This window comes from Staurois parvus, unplaced genomic scaffold (genome assembly GCF_062004578.1).
Source record: "Staurois parvus isolate SC_StPar_1 unplaced genomic scaffold, SC_StPar_1.0 ptg000115l, whole genome shotgun sequence".
Lineage (NCBI taxonomy): Eukaryota > Metazoa > Chordata > Amphibia > Anura > Ranidae > Staurois > Staurois parvus.
In genome coordinates, this window is record NW_028317911.1 from 2,374,828 (window position 1) to 2,395,586 (window position 20,759).

The window sequence follows — 20,759 nt, forward strand, 5'->3', positions numbered from 1 at the left end:
TCGGGATGGAGAACATGGCCGGGATTGAGCTATTCAATCCCGCCCAGCATCTGCTCTGACGAAAAGTTCTTTACAGTCGGCGGAACTACGAGTCTGCGCATTCTGCAAGAAGTGGCTGTGCGAGTATTAGGGTTGCACAGTCGGAAGTGATGCTGTTGTGCAGGACGGGAAGCCAAATTGAGTACAGGATGTCTGGGGGACTAGAGACAAGGCTGCAACATGCGGTAATGATAGCATTGATGCTTATCTTTACTATCGCACTGATTTTCTGTGCGTATAAAGTTGGAATTGAGTTTTGCCCCAATGTCTTTGCCAGGTCTCTGTGTACCTAAGGAATCAATGTATTCATTGACATTGGATGAGACTCTGTAAATGTTGACAATTTTTCTTTTTAACCACTTGTCCTCCAGAGGATTTACTCCCCTGACCAGGCCTTTTTTTTTGCAATACGGCACTGCGTTACGTTAACTGACAATTTCACACTCATGAAGTATTGTACATAAATTACATTTTTTTCCACAAATGAAGCTTTCCTTATGTGGTATTTGATCACCTGTGCGTTTTTATTTTTTGTGCTATAAACAAAAAAAAAGACTGACAACTTTAAAAAAAATATATATTTTTGGCTTCGCTATAAAACATCCAGTAAAATTTTTTTAAAAAAATCAAATTTAGGCCAAAATGTATTCTGCTACATGTTTTTGCTAAAAAAATACGTGTAAATTGGTTTACGTGAAAGTTATAGCTTCTACAAATGGCGGTATATATACACTGGGATTTTAATTTTTTTTTTTAACCAGTTCCCTACCGCCCTATAGCCGGTGATTGTTGTGTCCTACAGACACAGCTGATCATGGGATACGGTAAACGGCCAATCACAGCGGCCTTTTACCACGTGATCAGCTGTGTCTAATGACAAAGCAGATCACTGGGTAAATACAGTTGCCGGTTATCGGCTGCACTTTCCTCACGCTGTCACAGCGTGAAGAAAGTACTGCCGATAACCAGCAATTGTGCAAGAAGTGATTGGCACTGATCATCACCCATCAGTGGTGCCTATCAGTGCAGCCTCATCAATGCACATCAGTGAAGGAGAAAAATTACCTGATTGTAAAATTTTATAATAGAAACAAAGAAAACCCTTTTTTTTTCCAAATTTTTTTGCTCTTTTTTTTTTGTTTACAGTACAAAAAATAAAACCCAGCGGCGAGAAAATACCAGCAATAGAAAGCTCTATTTGTGTGAAAAAATGTTAAAAGTTTAATTTGGGTACAGTTTTCCATGACCGAGCAATTGTCATTGAAATTGTGACAGCAATGAAAGCTGAAAATTGGCCTGGGCAGGTAGGGGGTGGAAGTGCCCGGTAGGCAAGTGGTCAATACTAGTAATGGAGACGATCAGCGACTTATAGCGGCATTCTGACACTGTCGGAACTAATTGCCACTGACATCTCAATCACACTAATACAGTGATCATTGCTAATAAAAAGCACTGACTGTATTAACGACACTGGGCAAGAAGGGGTTAACATCTGGGGCAATCAAAGGGTTAGCTGTGTGGTGTTTTACATCATGTGCTGTGTGTATTTTTCTAGAGAAACATGCAGCTGTGTATTTCTCTGCTATCTATGCAGAGAAGTACACAGCAGCATGTCCTTGCTGGCAGGAAAGAGACCTGTGTTGTTTACACACAGATCTCTCCCCTGTCAGATTTACTTGACGATCGCCAGGTGCTTGCCGGGAATCTCCAGCCGGGATCCGGTGATCGACATCCCTAGCCATCAATGGCGGTGCAGCTAGGGTGGTGGCTCCTACCCTGATATGCAAATCATATATATATATATATATATATATGTGTGTGTGATTTTACGCAGCCCTCCTGCCCTGTAGCAGTAGTTCTACTAAAGGGAGGAGGGAAAGCGGTTAAATAGGTTGTAATGTCATCTGTGACAATCACGGCATCAGACCCCTGACCTCACCAAACTCGTGACCGAAGGACTAGCCAATCTAAAACCGCGATGTCATGTGCGTAACAATGCCACACCCAGCTGCACCCTGCACAACGATTTTCCAGCTAAGGGACCACCAATCGATGTACCGGCAGCCTGAACGCGATTGTTACTGGGTCAGGTTTATTACGCAATTAACCCGTCACACTGCCACCACCTCCTTTTTGTACAGAGAAAGAGAGAAAATCGGCAATCTCAGCAATAACACTATGATGGTTAAGATAATCGTCTGTATAGCACTGTCACCGCAGACAGGTTATATAGAGGGTTAAACAAACACAGTAGCGCTCTTTTAGAGGCAGGAATTCGTAAATTGCATTAAGGAGCTTTAGAAACAGTTCAACATTTTCAGAAAGAAAGATTTATTACTAAAAGGTCAAAAGGGTGCAGTAAAAATATTTACAGAAATATATATAAATATACAGAGAACAATAGCACAGCAAAGAGGTAGCAGAAAGGAGGTTAAAGTACTTGCCACTCAGCCTTGGGTTAAGCAGATCAAGTTTCAGAGCGAAAGGGCATGTCTTCCAAGTTGGTTCTGATATAAAAAGGGAGAATTCTTCAACTTCTTTCTCCTAGGCCTGACAGCCTATTTTGTAGTCCCCCAGCAGGGCGTGTCTCTGAAGTCAAGGACCAATGCCTTGTTTAGGGAATGATTGTGTGGGCGGATACCTAAACTAGAGCCAAAATCTCTCGTAGTTCATATTTTGCTCATAACTTTCCCTATGCACGAGTGACATTCCACCCGTGGGTAGATTACTATGCAGACGCATCTGAGGAACGGTTAGATATGAAATATTAAATGCATACTCGAAGGGTTCCAGAGATGTAATTTCCTGCTTTCCTAGGTATTCCAGTCAGGGAGTGTAACCTATCAAACTGTTTGTCTTCTCGTGGGTGATCTGAAGATAGGCCTGGTTTTTATGTGAGTCATATTCAAAGATATGTGACATAGGGGAAAAATGGATTTTAAAAGTGTTGCCTAGTCTCTACTCCTCTGGAATGTGTTTGAACTCAGGGGAAGGCTTGGGTTATCTTTTTACGATGTGCTAGATTGCACAGGTTCTTTGGACAGCGAGGCCCCAGCTCCCTTGGGGGTTTTATAGCTCGGGGCTCTCTGCTGTGCTCTGGCCTCCTGTGACACTGCCAACACACAGGCCATATGTCACTGTGGCTGAACAGAGAGGAAGAATGAGAATGGGGGATATGTTTGTACAAGATAGAGGATCCTTTGCCAAGATTGGAGCCAAAATGGTTGAACCGCGTCCATCTCTGTGGGCATGATTGCTACATCATTTCCTTTTCAATGGCATTCATATTTGTTTATTACAGGTTTTTATATAGAGCTGACAGGATGCACGGGGCTTTACATATTTGCACATTCACATCAGTCCCTGCCTACATGAAGCTTACAATCTAATGTCCCTAACTCATCATCCATACTAGGAACACTTTAGACGGAAGTTAAAGTGAAAGGTTAGGTTTTTTTTGTTCTTTAATACCAAACATGTTATACTTACCTGCTCTGTGTAATAGTTTTGCACAGAGCAGCCCAGATCCTCCTTTTTTTTGGGTTCCCCACCAGTGCCTCCGGCCCCTCCCTCCTGTCCAGTGCCCCCAGAGCAAGCAGCTTGCTATGGGGGTACCCAACCGGTTTTGCTCCCGAGCCACTTTTTTGTGTCCATTCACACATGGAGCATGGCACGACCCTGCTTCTGCTCTCTCCTCATTGGTTCACTAGCTGTGATTGACAATAGCAGGAGTCAGTGGCTATCGCTGCTGTCTAGCCAATGAGAGAGAGCCTCGGCTCTCGTGAACTGGATCGAGATGGGGTTCTGATAAGTTTTAGGAGGGGCTGGGGACAATGCTGCCCGCAAAAGGTTTTTACCTTCATGCAAAGAATGTATGAAGATAAAAAACTGAGCCTTTACAACCTCTATAATTCTGAAATGTAGTATTTTTTTTATACAGTACCAAACACATTATGTATGTGTAATTATATCTGTCACATTTTATATACAGGTTTCTGCTACTTCCTCCTAACAGCCAGATACTGTCCTGAGTACCGTAAAGGTTAGAGTTCTGCTTATCCTCCTCCCCAACCCCCAATCTTTTTTTTTTTTTTCTCTGGGAGCAAGTAACTTTTTCTAACAGGTACCTGTTCTCACCTCCACATTTCTCATCTACGTGAGAATTGCGGAAGTTTGTCCCTCCTGGGAGAGGCTGCAGAACCAGTGTGAAAGTGCACCCCGTCTTGCACATGCCCAGTGGGGAGCCACGATCAAGATTGTGGCACCAGGGATCCAAAGACCAGCGGAGAACCAGCCAGGAGACTATAGTGCTGGATTCCTGGTGTCTGTTTCTCAGGGCTACAAAGATTTACTTATGCCATAAAAATTTTACTAATACAAAAGTTCCTACATAAGTGATGCCTTCTTATAAATCCATTACAAGGGTTGTCAGTTCAAATCCTAACCACGACACTACCTGCCTGGAGTTTGCATGTTGTCCCTTTTGCGTGCATTTATTTCCTCCTGATACTCCGGTTTCCTCCGACACTCCAAAGACATGTTGGTATGTTAAGTATCTCCTGTATAAATTGGCCCTAGTATGTTTATGTATGAATGTGAGTTGGGTACCTTACGCTCCTTGAGGCCAAGGACTGTTGTGAATGTACAATATAAATATGTAAAGCTCTGTGTAAATTGATAGTGCTATATAAGTACTTGTAATTAATAAATATTTGCAAATGTGTAAAATTGTGTGTTTTTTTTGTACATGTATATGCATTTCATCAGATGCACATTTTTGTATTTTGTGTTACGGATTTGAACGTAGTGCATGTCTACACGCCTATGAATGTATCTATTGAAAACAAGAAGCTGCATTCAGAGCCATAAATTAAAAAAAAAAAATTATATATATATATATATATATATATAAATGCGCTTTTATATGGTTATGTAAATGTTAAATACTATAGCTACTGACTTAAAGGCTACAATAACCATAGTTCCTCTGTGACAGCAGCCTCTGCTCTTGAGAAAAGTTGCGTCTCTCACCCACCTCCATCCTGCCCTTTCCGCTGCACAGAACTCCTATTACTACTCCCTCACAGTGCGTCGCCTTCTGTGAATGGGCAATGGAATCCTGTCATTTAACTACTCCTCTACCCATTCACAGAACACAGTGCATTATGTGGGATTGTAGTAATAATTGCAGTGGTGTAACTTTTCTCAGTAGCAACAGCTGCAGTTAACTATTCCAGCGCCGGAAGGGAACCACTCAGCATAGTTTCCAGTCGCTGGGAGGAAGTGGAGCACACACCATTACACATACATAGTTTATAATGTGCTGTATATCCCCCCAAAAATTCTAAACTTTAGATTTAACCCTTTCACAGCCAGGTCCATACAGTGTACAAACCTACAGCACTGCTTCCAGCTGGCCAGGTCCGTATCCCGTACGGACCTGATTCCTCCTTCTGCTATTATTATTATTATACAGTATTTATATAGCGCCAACAGTTTGCTCAGCGCTGTACATTATGATGGGAGACCGTACGCGAGACAGTACAGTAACAATACAATTCAATACATGAGGGGTTTGAGGGCCCTGGCCTTGGAGCTTACAATCTAGGAAGGAGGGGATAGTGGTACAGGAGGAAATAGCTGTGGGGGATGAAGTGGTAGGAAGAGTGGGGGAGATCGGCAATTAGCTGAGGGCGGGATAGGCTTCCCTGAAGAGATGGGTTTTCAGGGTGCGTCTAAAGGTGAGGAGAGTAGGCGATAGTCTGATGGATTGTGGTAGGGAGTTCCAGAGGATGGGGGAAGCCCTGGAGAAGTCCTGGAGACAGGCATGGGAAGAGGAGACCAGGGAACTAGAGAGTAGGAGGTCTTGTGAGGAACGGAGGGTACGTTTTGGGTGGTATTTGGATATCAGATCGGCGATGTAGTTTGGAGCAGTGTTATGAACAGCTCTGTACGTCAATGTTAGCGTTTTGAATTTTGTCCATTGGGCAATCGGAAGCCAGTGGAGGGATTGGCAGAGGTGGGTGGCGGATACGGAGCGGATAGTAAGGTGGATGAGTTTGGCCGCAGTATTCAGGATAGACTGAAGCGGGGATAGCCTGTGGTGAGGTAAGCCAGTGAGGAGGGAGTTACAGTATTCAAGTCGTGATATAATAAGGGAGTGAATGAGTTGCTTTGTAGTTTCCGGGGTTAGGAACAGACGTATTTTGGAGATGTTGCGGAAGTGGAGTCTACATGAGTTTGTCAGCGATTGGACCTGGGGCTGGAAAGACAAATTGGAGTCTAGGATGACACCTAGTACTCTGGCTTGCGGGGTGGGACTGATGGTGGCGTTGTTGGTCGTGATGGAGAAGTTGGGGGGGGGGGGGGAGCGGGCTGGGGGGAAAACTAGGAGCTCGGTTTTGGAAAGGTTTAATTTGAGGAAGTGGAGTGACATCCAATCTGATATGTCGTTCAGTAGGCTAGTGATTCAGGTGGAGACTGAAGGGGTGAGGCGAGGGGTAGAGAGATTTGCGTGTCATTGGCATATAGATGGTAGTTGAAGCCGTGAGAGTGTATCAGTTGCCCAAGGGAGGAGGTGTAGATGGAGAAGAGAAGGGGCCGGAGGACAGAACCTTGAGGGACCCCAACAGAGAGGGGGAGGTGGCAGCTTTATAGGTAACACTGAAGGAGTGCTGTGATAGATAGGAAGAGAGCCAGGAGAGAGCGGAGTCTCTGAGGCCAAGAGCGTGTAGTTTTTTTGAGGAGGAGGGGGTGGTCAACCGTGTCGAAAGCCGCGGAGAGGTCGAGGAGTAGGAGCACTGAATAGTGGCCATTAGCTTTTGCGGTTAGCAGGTCGTTGGTGAGTTTGAGTAGGGCAGTTTGGGTGGAGTGAAGTGGACGGAAGCCAGGCTGTAGGGGATCAAGGAGGTTGTTGTCGGTGAGGTGGGAACTCAGGCGATTATAGACTAAGTGCTCAAGGAGTTGGGATGTAAATGGCAGCAGGGAGATGGGTCTAAGGTTGTTCAGGTCAGTGGGATCCAGGGAGGGTTTTTTAAGTATGGGAGTGATGTGCGCGTGCTTCAGAGGGGAGGGGAATGCGCCTAAGAGGGAGAGATTAAAGATGTGAGTGAGGGAGCGTAGGATGGAGGAGGAGGGTGATCGTAGGAGTTGTGAGGGGACAGGGTCAAGGGGGTAGGTGGTGAGGCGGGCTTCAGAGAAGACCTTAGTGACCTCTTCAGTGGTAGTAAGGTCGAAGGAGTGGAGTGTTGAGGGGGTTTTTGTATGAGGAATGGTAGGTGGGGTGGAGGTCTTGGCAGTGGCAAGGTCGAAGGAGAGGGGTGTTGAGGGGGTTTTTGTATGAGGAATGGTAGGTGGGGTGGAGGTCTTGGCAGTGGCAAGGTCGAAGGAGAGGGGTGTTGAGGGGGTTTTCGTGTGAGGGATGCTAGGTGGGGTGGAAGTCTGCTATAAGCTCATGACTACAGCAGAACTGTTCAGCAGACTCTGCTGAACAAGACAATAGCCTCTGATCAGCGAATGACAATACGCTGATCAGGGCTATTCACCTGAAATTAATCCCTTTGATGCTGGGTGATGTTCCCTCCTCTCTCTCCTGCTGCCTGCATCTGTCTCCAGATTTTTTGTGTTCCCTAGGACAGCACAAAACCTAAATACATGACTGCACAGCATATGCACCTGCAAGGCTGCGTTTACCCACACCAAGATGCACAGGTGTTCTGTGCAGGCAGTCCCATTGATGTCCTTTGGGATGTAGCAAATACACGAACACATCCTTTGCTTCCAATTTGACATCCATGTGAGTCCAGATGCATGTCCCTGAGCTCACACTGTCTGCATTTGAGGCTGTGTACCCATACTGATGTCAGATTGGGAACAGTGACTTTACCCATGCAGCCGTTGCATCCCAATTGACTTGAATTGGACTGCCTGCACAGGAATGCACAAAACACCAGGGCATCCCCATGCTGTAAACACAGCCCTCCATGGGCATACATTTTAGTACACCGCATGTTAACAAGGCCTTCGTGGCAATTTAGCAGGAAATTATAAAAATTAGGATGTGTTTTGTGTGCGCTAATAATGATTTTAGTGTATTTTTAGTGAAAATAGCAATTTGATGAATATTTGCACAACTACTGTGGGGACTAAAAAAAATCAGTAGCACTTTTTATAGTCTACAGGTCATGTGCTTTCAGAAAATGTTTGAAAATTCTGAAAGCTGTAAATGAAAAACTGCAACCTATAGATTTTGAGACTAAATTGTTTTTAAGTACAGTTTTACGCACATTTCGTTTTCTTCATTTCACAAAAAAGTGCAATTTAAAATTTACAAATATTTTTTTATTTATTAACTCAATACAGTTTTAGCTTCTACATTTAGCAGGAATTTTGTACATTTTCTGAGATAGATAGATAGATATAGATATATATATATATATATATATATATATCCACTAATAATGATTTTAGTGTACTTTAAGTAAAAATAGCGATTTGATTAACCTATTTCGAGGCCTAAAAAAATCAGTAGCAGATAATTTTTTTTATTCTATAGGTCATGTGCTTTCAGAAAACATAGTTTGGGAAGTCTTTTACGAATTCTGAAAGTTGTACGTGAAAAATAACCTCTAGATTTTTAGAGTAAATTGTTTTTATTTACAGTATTGCATACCTCCCCCCCCCCCCCCATTTCACAAAAAGGCGCAATTTAAAATTTACAAATATTTTTATTTATTAACTCAGTACAGTTTTAACTTTTACATTTAGTGGGGAATTTAGCAGGAATAATAATGATTTTAGTGTATGTTTAGCAAAAATATTGTTTTGATAAACATTTGCGGAAATATCACAGGGCCTAAAAAATCAGTAGCACCTTCTCTTTATTCTACTGGTCCTATGCTTTCAGAAAATATATGGTTGGAGTGGGGGGGGGGGGGGGTCTTTCACAAACTCTGAAAGCTGTAAGTGAAAAATTAAAACCTCCAGATTTTTAGAGAAATTTGGATATTTACATTTTGCGTACGTTCGTTCAATTTACACCATTTCACAAAAAGGTACAATTTAAAATGTACAATTATGTGTTATTTATTAACTTATTACAGGTTAAACTTTTATATTTAGCAGGAATTTTTTTCAATTTGCTTTTTTTTTTTAATATCTGCCAATAATTTTAGTTATTTTCAGCAAAAATATTGCTTTGATAAACATTTGTGCAAATATCACGGAGCCTTAAAAAAACAGTAGCACCTTATTTTTATCCTACTGGTCATGTGCTTTCAGAAAATATATGGTTTGGGGGGTCTTTTACAACCTCTGAAAGCTGTAAGTGAAAAATGAAAACCTCCAGATTTTTAGAGGTATTTGGATATTTACATTTTTCCGTACATTCGATATATTTTTTTTTTTCACCAGCTTGCAAAAAGGCGCAAATTAAAATGTACAAATATTTATTAACTTAATACAGGTTAAACTTTTATATTTAGCAGGAATTTTGAAAAAAATTGCTGTTTTTATCTGCTAATAATGGATTTAGTGTATTTTCAGCAAAAATATTATTTTGATAAACATTTGTGCAAATATCACAAAGCCTTAAAAATCAGTAGCACCTTCTTTTTATTCTACTGGTCATGTGCTTTCATAAAATAGATGGTGTGGGGGGTCTTTTGCAAACTCTTAAAGCTGTAAGGGAAAAATAAAAAAAGTTATGGAAAGATTGCAAAAATGTAAAATTTACTTAAAATGACCTTATCACCACAGAGTCACTTATAAACATAGGACAGACCTGTAAAAGAAGCCCATCTATACTTCCCTTCTAGGCAACTTTTGTGGGGATGCAGGAATTTGACATTCTCAGAAGTGTTAAATGCTTAAGATTTTGCTGGAACCTGTAGTGCTTAAAGACAGCAGAATTCAGATCATCTGCCTGCTGGAGAGATGTGCAGACACTGAAGGGAATTTATGGAAACTGGATCAGACAGAATCTGTAGCTGCTGACTTTTAATAAACACACACTTACCTGTCCCAGAGTCCAGCAATGTTCTTATCCACGCCGTCCCTTCTACCCTTCTCTCCTCCACGGCGCCAACATCTCAACTGTGGGCACCAGGCTGTGACAGCTTGCGGCTTCACAGCCTGGTGCCCACTGCACATGTGTGAGTTGTGCTGCACTTTCTAATTGGTCTGGCAGTCTTCTGAGACCTGTGAAAGTTCCAAGGAGACTGCGGAAGGGAGGAGGGGGGCGAACTTTCGTCTCACTACCCTGCACTGAACTGAAGTGGGAGCGGGTACCTTTCAAAAACGGGTATCTGCTCCCCCCCAAAAGGTGCCAAATATGGCAGTGGAGGGGGGGAGGAGGCAAAGATTCTGCTTTTGAGTAGAACTCCGCTTTTAAGCTTAGTACACACCAGCTGACTGGAGGGAAAAAACAGATTACTGTGTCCACACAAGCAAGGTGGATGCAGGAGTAGCGTTAGCCCTGTCTTCTCCAGTAAATCGCTTTGAGAGCAGGGACTCTTCACTGTCAGAATACACTGATCAGCACTGCAGCTGCTGATCGAATGAAAACAACTAATGATCGGCTTCTGCTGAACCAGCCAAATTTCAATCTGTATGTATCCAGCTTTAGATTGATGTCAATGGGTGATCTTGGCGATTCTCCAGCATTGGGATTGCTGTTTTTTCTCATCTCTTTAGAATTGCTCCCTTGCTATCAGTACCTACAGGATGTTACTACCTCACTGCCCTCTCACTAGCAAGGGAAATTCAAGAGTGTTCTCCAGCTAGCAGATTTCTCAGAGGGCCGTGAGAGGCTTTCCTTTGTGATTGCTACTGCCAGTGTTGTAGCGTCAGAGTCACCTGTGTGATATCAGCCTTGGACACAAACCATATTAAATATAGAGGAACGTAAAGTTTTCATAAGTAAGTTTGTACAGGTATAATCCTAGGAATGAACATTTCAAATTATTGCATAAGTCCAGTCTTGAAAGGCTTATTTTGTACTACCCTCTTTTTTATTGAAATCATTGGTACCTGAATTTGGTTGTATGAGAATATTGTACATTATTAAACTTTTCAGCACAGGGCATCAAGGACTTATATATAAACTGTTTTTTCTATAGATAATTATATAGAGAACTTGAAAGATATTTGTTTTACTGTTATGTATTACTTTTCTTCTCTTTTAGATACAGCAGTGATTTCACAGTTGAGACACATAAAAAAAACCCATGGCATAAGCATGTCTGTGTGCATGAGGTCATTTAGAAGTTCTCTGGTTATCCAGTGAGGTAAACCTGTTTATTGCATTTTTTTAATATGTTTTTTATTATATCATAATCTTTGTTACAGTTTCTGATGTCCTTTAAAATATTTACACATCTTTTTTAAACACTGCTGAACACTTCTGTTTATAATGATTTTACAAATGCTGTCTTCTTCACCTCTATATTAACCATTTGACGCCAGGCCTATGGCCAAATGGCGTACGCAAAAATGCATTACCTTTCCAGGAGGCCGCCATATGGCGTCCTCCCGCACATGCGCAGTTCGCGCGCTTGCAGAGCCGCGCAGCGGCGCGATCTGTCACCGGCCGTGTACCTCGGACACGGCCGATGACCGATCTGAGTACCGGCCCCCGTTGCCGGTACCATGTGACCTGCTGTGACCAATCACAGCAGGTCACATGACAGTTGTATACATAGGATGGCTTCATTCATGCCATCCGTTGTATACTAGTGTCTAGCTGTAAATGGTCACAGCTAATCACATGCACATGTCATGTGATTAGCTGTGGCCAAATCACAGCTAAGCACAAAAAAAAAAAAACCCTGAATGAATCAATGTCATTCAGGTAAATGCTTGCTTATAGCAAAGTAATTCTTTGCTATAAGCCAGGGGTGTCCAAACTTTTTTCAAAGAGGGCCAGATTGGATGAAGTGAACATGGTGGAGGGCCGAACATTTTTCCAAACATTCTTTGAACCATTACAATTAAATGCAAATAAATTATTTTATGCCAAGTTACCGTATTTTTCACCATATAAGACCATAAGACGCACCTAGGTTTTAGAGGCAGAAAACAGGAAAAAAAAATTCTGAACTAATGGACTGCAGACACAGTACAGGAGATGACCAGAGACTGCGGACAGCACAGGGATGACCAGAGACTGCGGACAGCACAGGGATGACCAGAGACTGCGGACAGCACAGGGATGACCAGAGACTGCGGACAGCACAGGGATGACCAGAGACTGCGGACAGCACAGGGATGACTAGAGACTGCGGACAGCACAGGGATGACCAGAGACTGCGGACAGCACAGGGATGACCAGAGACTGCGGACAGCACAGGGATGACCAGAGACTGCGGACAGCACAGGGATGACCAGAGACTGCGGACAGCACAGGGATGACCAGAGACTGCAGACAGTACAGATGACTGCTGACCTTTGGGGAGGTGGGGAGCGGGTACCTGAATTTGACAGGTACCCGCTCTTACTTCCGCAGTTGTTCTTTGATCTTACCTGTTCCTCGATCCAGCCGCACGCTGTCTTCCCGGCTTCTGTAATGGCGCTCGGCATGACAGCCGGGTGCCCAGTGCGCATGAGCGAGAAGCACTTGCGCTTTGTGATTGGTCCGGCGGCTTCTGGGATCTGTCATGTGTCCCAGGTGCCGCCTTACCATTCACAAAAAGCACCGCTTCCTGCGCATGCGCACTTGGCACCCGGCTGTCATGCCCACACTACAGAAGCCGGGAAGACTGCGCAGAGCTGAGCGGCCTGCCCGGTATTCTGACACGGCCGCGGTGGAAATACCGGACCGGCCGCTCCATATTCGCTCCATAAGACACACTGACACATTGACATGGAGGGCCGTATTAAACCGACCCTCGGGCCGTAAATGGCTCGCGGGCCGGACTTTGGACATGCCTGCTATAAGCAAATTGTGTAAAAAAAAAAAAAATACTGATCACTTCCCCAAAGTAGTACAATGTTACTATGGTAATGTTACTATGGTAACATTGTACTACTTTGGACATAGTGAAATATGAAAAAATAAATCTTAAAAAAAAGAAAAAATTTAATAAATTTAAAATAAAAAAAAAATATATATATTTTTTTTTTTCACACTGTCACCAGTCAGTGTCTCTGATCACCGCCATGCCAGTTATATGATGACGCTGTATTGCACTGGTGACAGTATGTAAAAAAAAAAAATAGTAAAAATATTTTTTTTTATTTTTTCATTTTCCGAAAAATTATGACAAAAAAATATAACTTCAAAAAACTCGCCATATCTCTTATAAAGTACGTTGGACTGTCTACTTTGCAAAAAGGGGTCATTTGGGGGATATCTGTACTATTCTGACATTCTTGGACCTCAAGAAATTAGATTGGCTGTCAGTACTTCAGGATTGATCAATATTCAGATCTATACCATAGTTTGTGAACTCTATAACTTTCCTACAGACTAAATAATACATCCTAATTTGGTTTTTTTCACCAAAGACATGTAGCAGAATACATCCCGGCCTAAATTTATGAAGAACAATTATTTATTTGCAAACTTTTATAACAGAAACAAAGAAAAACATGTTTTTTTTTTCAAAATTTTTGGTCTTTTTTGTTAATTTAGCAAAAAATAAAAACCCCAGTGGTGATTAAATACCACCAAAAGAAATCTCTAGTTGTGTGAAGAAAATGATAACATTTCAGTTTGGGTACAATGTTGTATGACTGCGCAATTGTCATTCAAAGTGTGAGAGCACTGAAACCTGAAAAATGGCCTGGGCAGGAAGGTGTAAAATTGCACGGTATTGAATTGGTCAACACACTGACCCTTTGTTGTTTGTTAAATGGTGTACACAATGGTGTACACAATTTTTTTTTAACCCATCTAGTGTCAAAAGTTCAGAAACCTCAAAGACTGGAAATGATCACTGGCCTCATATTTTTACATCTTGCATGGGTCATAAAATCTTTCATGTATTGCATACCTTTGATGTTGCACCCTCAGTTTTGTGCAGTAACCCTGCGTTTTCCGTAGCGTTTTGCAAAAACACACTACAGTCCATTTTTAAAATGATCTCCTATGGGACATGTTCAGAAAAGCATAACCCATTACTCGGGATAGTACCACATCCCAAAGAGAATACAAATTGCAAAAAATCTTTGGATATACAGTGTATCTCCAGGAATAGGGACTTTTAAGGCACTGTGCTAAAGAAAAGAACAACGATAGGCTAAAAAATGATTCATTTATTAATTTCCTTTAAAACAATTTGGCTAACAAGTATGCAATGTAATGCACAATACATTTACTGAAAACCAACAGGTCACATGATGTATTTGGACGAAAACAGTATCCCGCTGTAAACGCTGACGCGTATCGCAGTCCACTTCTGCTTCTTCAAAGGCTTTGCAGGAATCGTCTACAAAAACATATACATAACTTCACAGTAACAGATATACAATTTATACATAATAATATAGCCATTAACACACATTATATGAATAGTATTGCTAAAACTCTTACCACAATATTCAATTAGATCACACAGTTGTTATTATTTCAAAACAGTCATAAGTGCCAATGTCTGTCATCAAGGATACATGCCATATCACACACACACCATTCCATTTATATTTAAGTTGCAAAGAAAAAGTAAAAAAATACTCTCCTAAAAAGCATATGAGGGATATATATTGAATTTATAATCCTCCCCCACCAAGAGTCTCACATAAATGGGTTTCCCCTACTAAAACCTACCCCCTGAAATTTTTGCCAAATCTCAGGCCACAATAGATCAAAATGGATATTGGCAAAAACATTTGTATGTCACTAAAAAGGAAATTGGACCCAGCGCCTCATGGCTCTAGCCCAGTATAGTGTCCCGCAGAAAAACAAGAGCAGCTCAGCAATCGTCTCCAGCTCTGCCGCTTCTCCCCTATATGGCCCCAGCAAGTGGGATGTCAGCCTAACCCCCAACGCCATGACTCCAAGTTGGCAAGCGAAATCCGCTTCGGGCGCCAAGCTACTGCGCAAGTGCACATTCCACCCAGACTGCCAAAATGGCGTTGACCAGAACAGGAGTGCAAATGCGTTCCACAGGCACATCCAAATGGCACCGCCCATGGATGGGGAGGAAGTGGGGGAGGAGAGCTTCTTTAGCAAGGCAGTGGTCGTTTTGGAGGTTTGTTTGGGGTTGTTATCATGTTGAAATACTGCCCTGCGGCCCAGTCTCCGAAGGGAGGGGATCACGCTCTGCTTCAGTATGTCAAAGTACATGTTGGCATTCATGGTTCCCTCAATGAACTGTAGCTCCCCAGTGGCGGCAGCACTCATGCAGCCCCAGACCATGACACTCCCACCACCATGCTTGACTGTAGGCAAGGCACACTAGTCTTTGTACTCCTCACCTGGTTGCCGCCACACACGCTTAACACCATCTGAACCAAATCAGTTTATCTTGGTCTCATCAGACCACAGGACATGGTTCCAGTAATCCAAGTCATTAGGCTGCTTGTCTTCAGCAAACTGTTTATGGGCTTTCTTGTGTATCATCTTTAGAAGAGGCTTCCTTCTGGGACGAAAGCCATGCAGACCAATTTGATGCAGTGTGCGGCGTATGGTCTGAGCACTGACAGGCTGACCTCCCATCCCTTCAACCTCTGCAGCAATGCTGGCAGCACTCATTTGTCTATTTCCCAAAGACAACCTCTGGATATGACGCTGAGCACGAGCACTTAACTTCTTTGGTCGACCATGGCGAGGCCTGTTCTGAGTGGAACCTGTCCTGTTAAATTGCTGTATGGTCTTGGCCACCGTGCTGCCACTCAGTTTCAGGGTCTTGGCAATCTTCTTATAGCCTAGTCCATCTTTATGTAGAGCAACAATTCTTTTTTTTCAGATTCTCAGAGAGTTCTTTGCCATGAGGTGCCATGTTGAACTTCCAGTGACAAGTATTAAAGAGTGACAGAGAGAACTCCAAATTTAACACACCTGCTCCCAATTCACACCTGAGACCTTGTAAGGCTAACGAGTCACATGACACCGGGGAGTGGAAAATGGCTAATTGGACCCAATTTGGACATTTTCACTTAGGGGTGTACTCATTTTTGTTGCCAGCGGTTTAGACATTATTGGCTGTGTGTTGAGTTATTTTGAGGGGACAGCAAATTTACACTGTTATAGAAGCTGTACACTCACTACGTCACATTGTAGCAAAGTGTCATTTCTTCAGTGTTGTCACATGAAAAGATAGAATCAAGTATTTACAAAAATGTGAGGGGTGTACTCACTTCCGTGAGATACTGTACATCCAAAAATGCAATACGTTTACATCTCTGCGTTTTCACCTGGTGCGTTTTTTGGAAAGAGTCAGGGACTTTTTAAACGCCAAAAGTTGCGTTTTTGGTTCTGTAGACTTCAATGGAAATGCTGCAGAAAAGCATGTAGTGCGTTTTTGCTGCGTTTTTGACGCATTTTGCGTTTTAATCTGCCTAGCAACAAGAAATAAAAATTATTTTAAAAAAGCGGAAAAAACACATGCAAAAATGCACCGCAAAAAGCAGTGCAGAAATGGATCAAATGCAAACTGCATAGGTGTGAACCTAGCCTTATGCATGATTTGTGAACATTCTAAATTTCTGCAGTAGGTGTACGCTCTGCAAAACCTGTAGCAAGAAGGTTGCCAGGCAGGGCAAACTGAAGAATTCTATTACAAAACACAACTGTATGAATTTCCCTGCCAGAGGGTTTAGGGCAGAGGTCTTCAAACTTTTTAAACAGGGGGCCGGTTCACGGACCTTCACACTGTTTGGGAGGGCCTTACAATAGCTTGAAAATAAGAAAAATAACATTCTTATGCACACTGCACATATCTTATTTGTAGTGCAAAAAACAGGAAAAAACAATACAATATTTAAAATGCACTGTAGTCTGTAACGCACCGGACCCCACACTGCACCGTATTCTGTAACGCAGTGGACACCGCAATGCACTGTAACGCACTTGGGACACCAAAATGCACTGCACACTGTAACGCACTTGGCACCGACATGCACTGCACACTGTAACGCACTTGGCACCGACATGCACTGCACACTGTAACGCACTTGGCACCGACATGCACTGCACACTGTAACGCACTTGGCACCGACATGCATTGCGCACTGTAACGCACTTGGCACCGACATGCATTGCGCACTGTAACGCACTTGGCACCACCATGTATTGCACACTGTAACGCACTTGGCACCGACATGCACTGCACACTGTAACGCACTTGCCACTGCCATGCACTGTACTCTGTAACGCACTGGACACTGCAATACACTGGAAACCGCACTGCATTGTACTCTTTAATGCACTGGACACCAATATGCACTGTACTTTGTAACGCACTGGACACCGCCATGCACTGTGTGCTGTAAGGCACTGGACACCGCCATGCACTGTGTGCTGTAAGGCACTGGACACCGCCATGCACTGTGTGCTGTAAGGCACTGGACACCGCCATGCACTGTGTGCTGTAAGGCACTGGACACCGCCATGCACTGTGTGCTGTAAGGCACTGGACACCGCCATGCACTGTGTGCTGTAAGGCACTGGACACCGCCATGCACTGTGTGCTGTAAGGCACTGGACACCGCCATGCACTGTGTGCTGTAAGGCACTGGACACCGCCATGCACTGTGTGCTGTAAGGCACTGGACACCGCCATGCACTGTGTGCTGTAACGCACTGTACACTGACACACTGGACACTGTATTTGGTGCCTGGTTTGCGCTCCTTCTCCTGTTGCTCCTCTGGCTGCAGCAGGTGAAATCCTGGGCTTCCAGGCTGCCGCTCGCTGGTACCTCATGGCCTAGGACAGGGGTAGGCAACCTGTGGCTCTCTAGCTGTTGTGGAACTACATTTCCCATGAGGCATTGCAAAGATTACAAAACTGACAGTTACAGCTATGACTTGCAGAGGCATGATGGAACTTGTAGTCCTGCGGCTCTCAGGTTGCCTACCCCTGGCCTAGGACACAGCAAGCAGCCTAGCTATTTACCGGATAGTGCCATGTGTTTTTTTTTTTTTTTTTTTTCCCAGCTGGCCTGGTGGGCCAGATAAACGTCTTTAGCAGGGCCGTAGTTTTGCATTTATATGCTGGTATCTTTGGGGCCCAGGGCTAGAAAAAAAGAATGTCACCTCTTAACCCTAGCAAACAAGGCAGTAGGGAGAATTTTGGATCATTCACTGCCTTGTGCATAGTTACATTGGACCAGCTTGGTTCAATATTTGTATATACCATACCTGTGGAAGCTGAAAATCACTGAGCGGCTGCAGTAGATATATATTACTTGCTCTCAAACCCAAATAGCATATATATATGTGTACACATACACACACACACACACACAGTATATCTATCTCAGTCAGGCGATATGGAGTCCAGATATAGTAAATGTATATCCAAGTGCACACATTTACATATCACATTAAAGCAAAGCAACCAGATTTTGAGCTTGTGCACTTTTTGAAGCCAAATATGTGTTATATGACTTGTGCTTTTTTTTTTTTTTTACATTGTAGATTGCCTGCTTATAGTTGTTAATGGCAGGATCCACCCTCCATGACCCTGAAAGAGCAGTCATTCTCTTACTACAGGCTCTGAGCAATGAACAAAATGGATTTTTGGCAGCTCATAGGTTTCTGCAATGCTTTCCTGGACCTTTTCCCTGGATAAGTATAATGGAAAATTTGTGCATGAAAGTGCCCACAGTGGATGCATCAACTGGAGAAATGATAATGTGAGTAATATTAATATCTTTTGTACAATCTCACACTCAGTTGCAGTCTCACACTGCCGCCAAAGTCAAAGGTTATGTGTGTTTTACCCTAAATCCTCATATTACTGCTGTGCTTGGACATATAGCCATTGCTGTGGCAGATGTCAGAAGACTACTTCAGTGAAGTTACTGACTGGAGGACTGGAGATCTCTGCCTGAAGATAAGCCCCCTCCCCAAAGATCTGTTATGGAACCCCAAAATGTATGCAAATTTAGGATTCTGAATTCTTGACCTCACTTGATGCCTGACATGTAACTCAAAAAGCGTTGAAGCCAGAGACTGCCACCATTTTAAGATTGAGGTTAAAGAATAAGTTTATAACCTTTTTGAAAAAAAAATAAATGCACATTTTTTGCAGGTATTTTTGCATTTATTCTTTTTCTATGGAGCATGCAGAGCATTGTGCCTGCGACCAGCAGATTGTGGGTGCAATCTCAGGCTCCTGAAGTCTCTCTTCATAGCTGTCTGCCTGTATCTTGTACGGGCAGGCAGTCACCTGAGAGCAGGAAGGTCAATGGGCTACGAGAGTGCTCACCAAAGCCCTCAGAGTTGACTGAGAATCACATGCCATCAGCTGCAACTGCTGGAAAACTGAAAGTGCGGAGCCCCACACAGCCCCATTATTTTTAAATTGTGACAGCAGGCGCAGGGAAAATATCCTCCGTCCACTGTCAATGGGAGGGGGGGTGGAGGAGGCTGCAGCTGTTGGAAAATGTAGCATGTTCCACCCTGAAAATGAGTAGAACATGTAACATGTTCCAAAAAGCTGAACTTATCCTTTTAATGGTAGCCCCTTTATTTCACATGACTGTGAGGGATTATGAGACAATCATAAAATATGCTAGAAGTGGACATTCGTTCTTTAGCATAGTGGGGTTTTTTTCTTAAAGAGGAGTTCCAGCTGAAAAAAAAAATAAACGTCAGCAGCTACAAAAACTGTAGCTGCAGACTTTTAAAATACAGGCATTTACCTGTCCCTTGGTCCAGCGGTGTCCTTGCCACCGCTGGTTTCACTGGCCGCCTTCTCTCCCTGGCGCTGGCATCCTAACTTTGGGCACCCGGCTGTGACAGCTTGCGGCTTCACAGCCGGGTATCCATTGCACATGCGTGAGGGACGGGGGGGAGGACAACGTCCACTTTCGATCACCTAGGCAATCACAGCTGAAGTGGGAGTGAGTACCTGTCAAATTCGGGTACCGACTCCTCAAAGGTGCCAATGCTTAATGGGGAGCAGGGAGACAAAACATTAAAGCGGAACTTCCCTTTTTGGGTGGAGCTCCACTTTAAGTACACCTAACACCAAAGTGAATTACACTAATTTGCTAAAGTACTGTTCATCATAAATATTTGCCATTCTTATATTGACCAAAATACAATTTTTTTTTTACCTTTTTTTTTTTTTTTTTTTTTTTAATTAATCGTTTCTGGCATATCTGTGCAGTTGACTTGCAGCCATCACTTGTCTACCTGCATGCATTCAACTCATGGCTGTAACCAATTTCTCCATGGGGCTGCCCCCTATTTATCATGGCGAGTTTCTTGATGGTGAGAACAGTGAACCATTCCTCCATAATGTACACTCTCCAGCCACTTTATTAGGCACACCTTGCTAGTGACAAGAAAATATTCCCCACCATTACACAACCACCACCAGCCTGAACTGTTGATACAAGACCGGATGGATCCATGCTTTCATGTTGTTTACACCAAATTCTGACCTTCCCATCTGAATGTCACAGCAACCAGTCTGCCCATTCTCTTCTGACCTCTGACATCAACAAGACATTTTCGTCGACACAACTTCCGCTTACTGGATATTTTTTCATTTTCAGACCATCCTCTGTAAACCCTAGAGATGATTGTGGGTGCAAATCCCAGTAGATCA

General features: G+C 43.2%; 1 protein-coding gene across 2 annotated transcripts in view; it reads left to right on the forward strand.

Annotated features, from left to right (window-relative positions):
* Positions 1–20,759, forward strand: part of FANCE (FA complementation group E) — a 38,349-nt gene continuing 17,590 nt past the window's right edge. Inside the window, exons 1-3 of one of the 2 annotated variants that reach the window (XM_089671930.1) lie at positions 1–224; positions 11,223–11,324; positions 18,617–18,834. In XM_089671930.1, coding sequence (XP_089528056.1) covers positions 18,638–18,834 — 197 coding nt within the window. In that variant the 5' untranslated portion in view covers positions 1–224; positions 11,223–11,324; positions 18,617–18,637. The remainder of the gene's footprint in view (positions 225–11,222; positions 11,325–18,616; positions 18,835–20,759) is intronic. The other variant, XM_089671931.1, reaches the window with a different exon arrangement.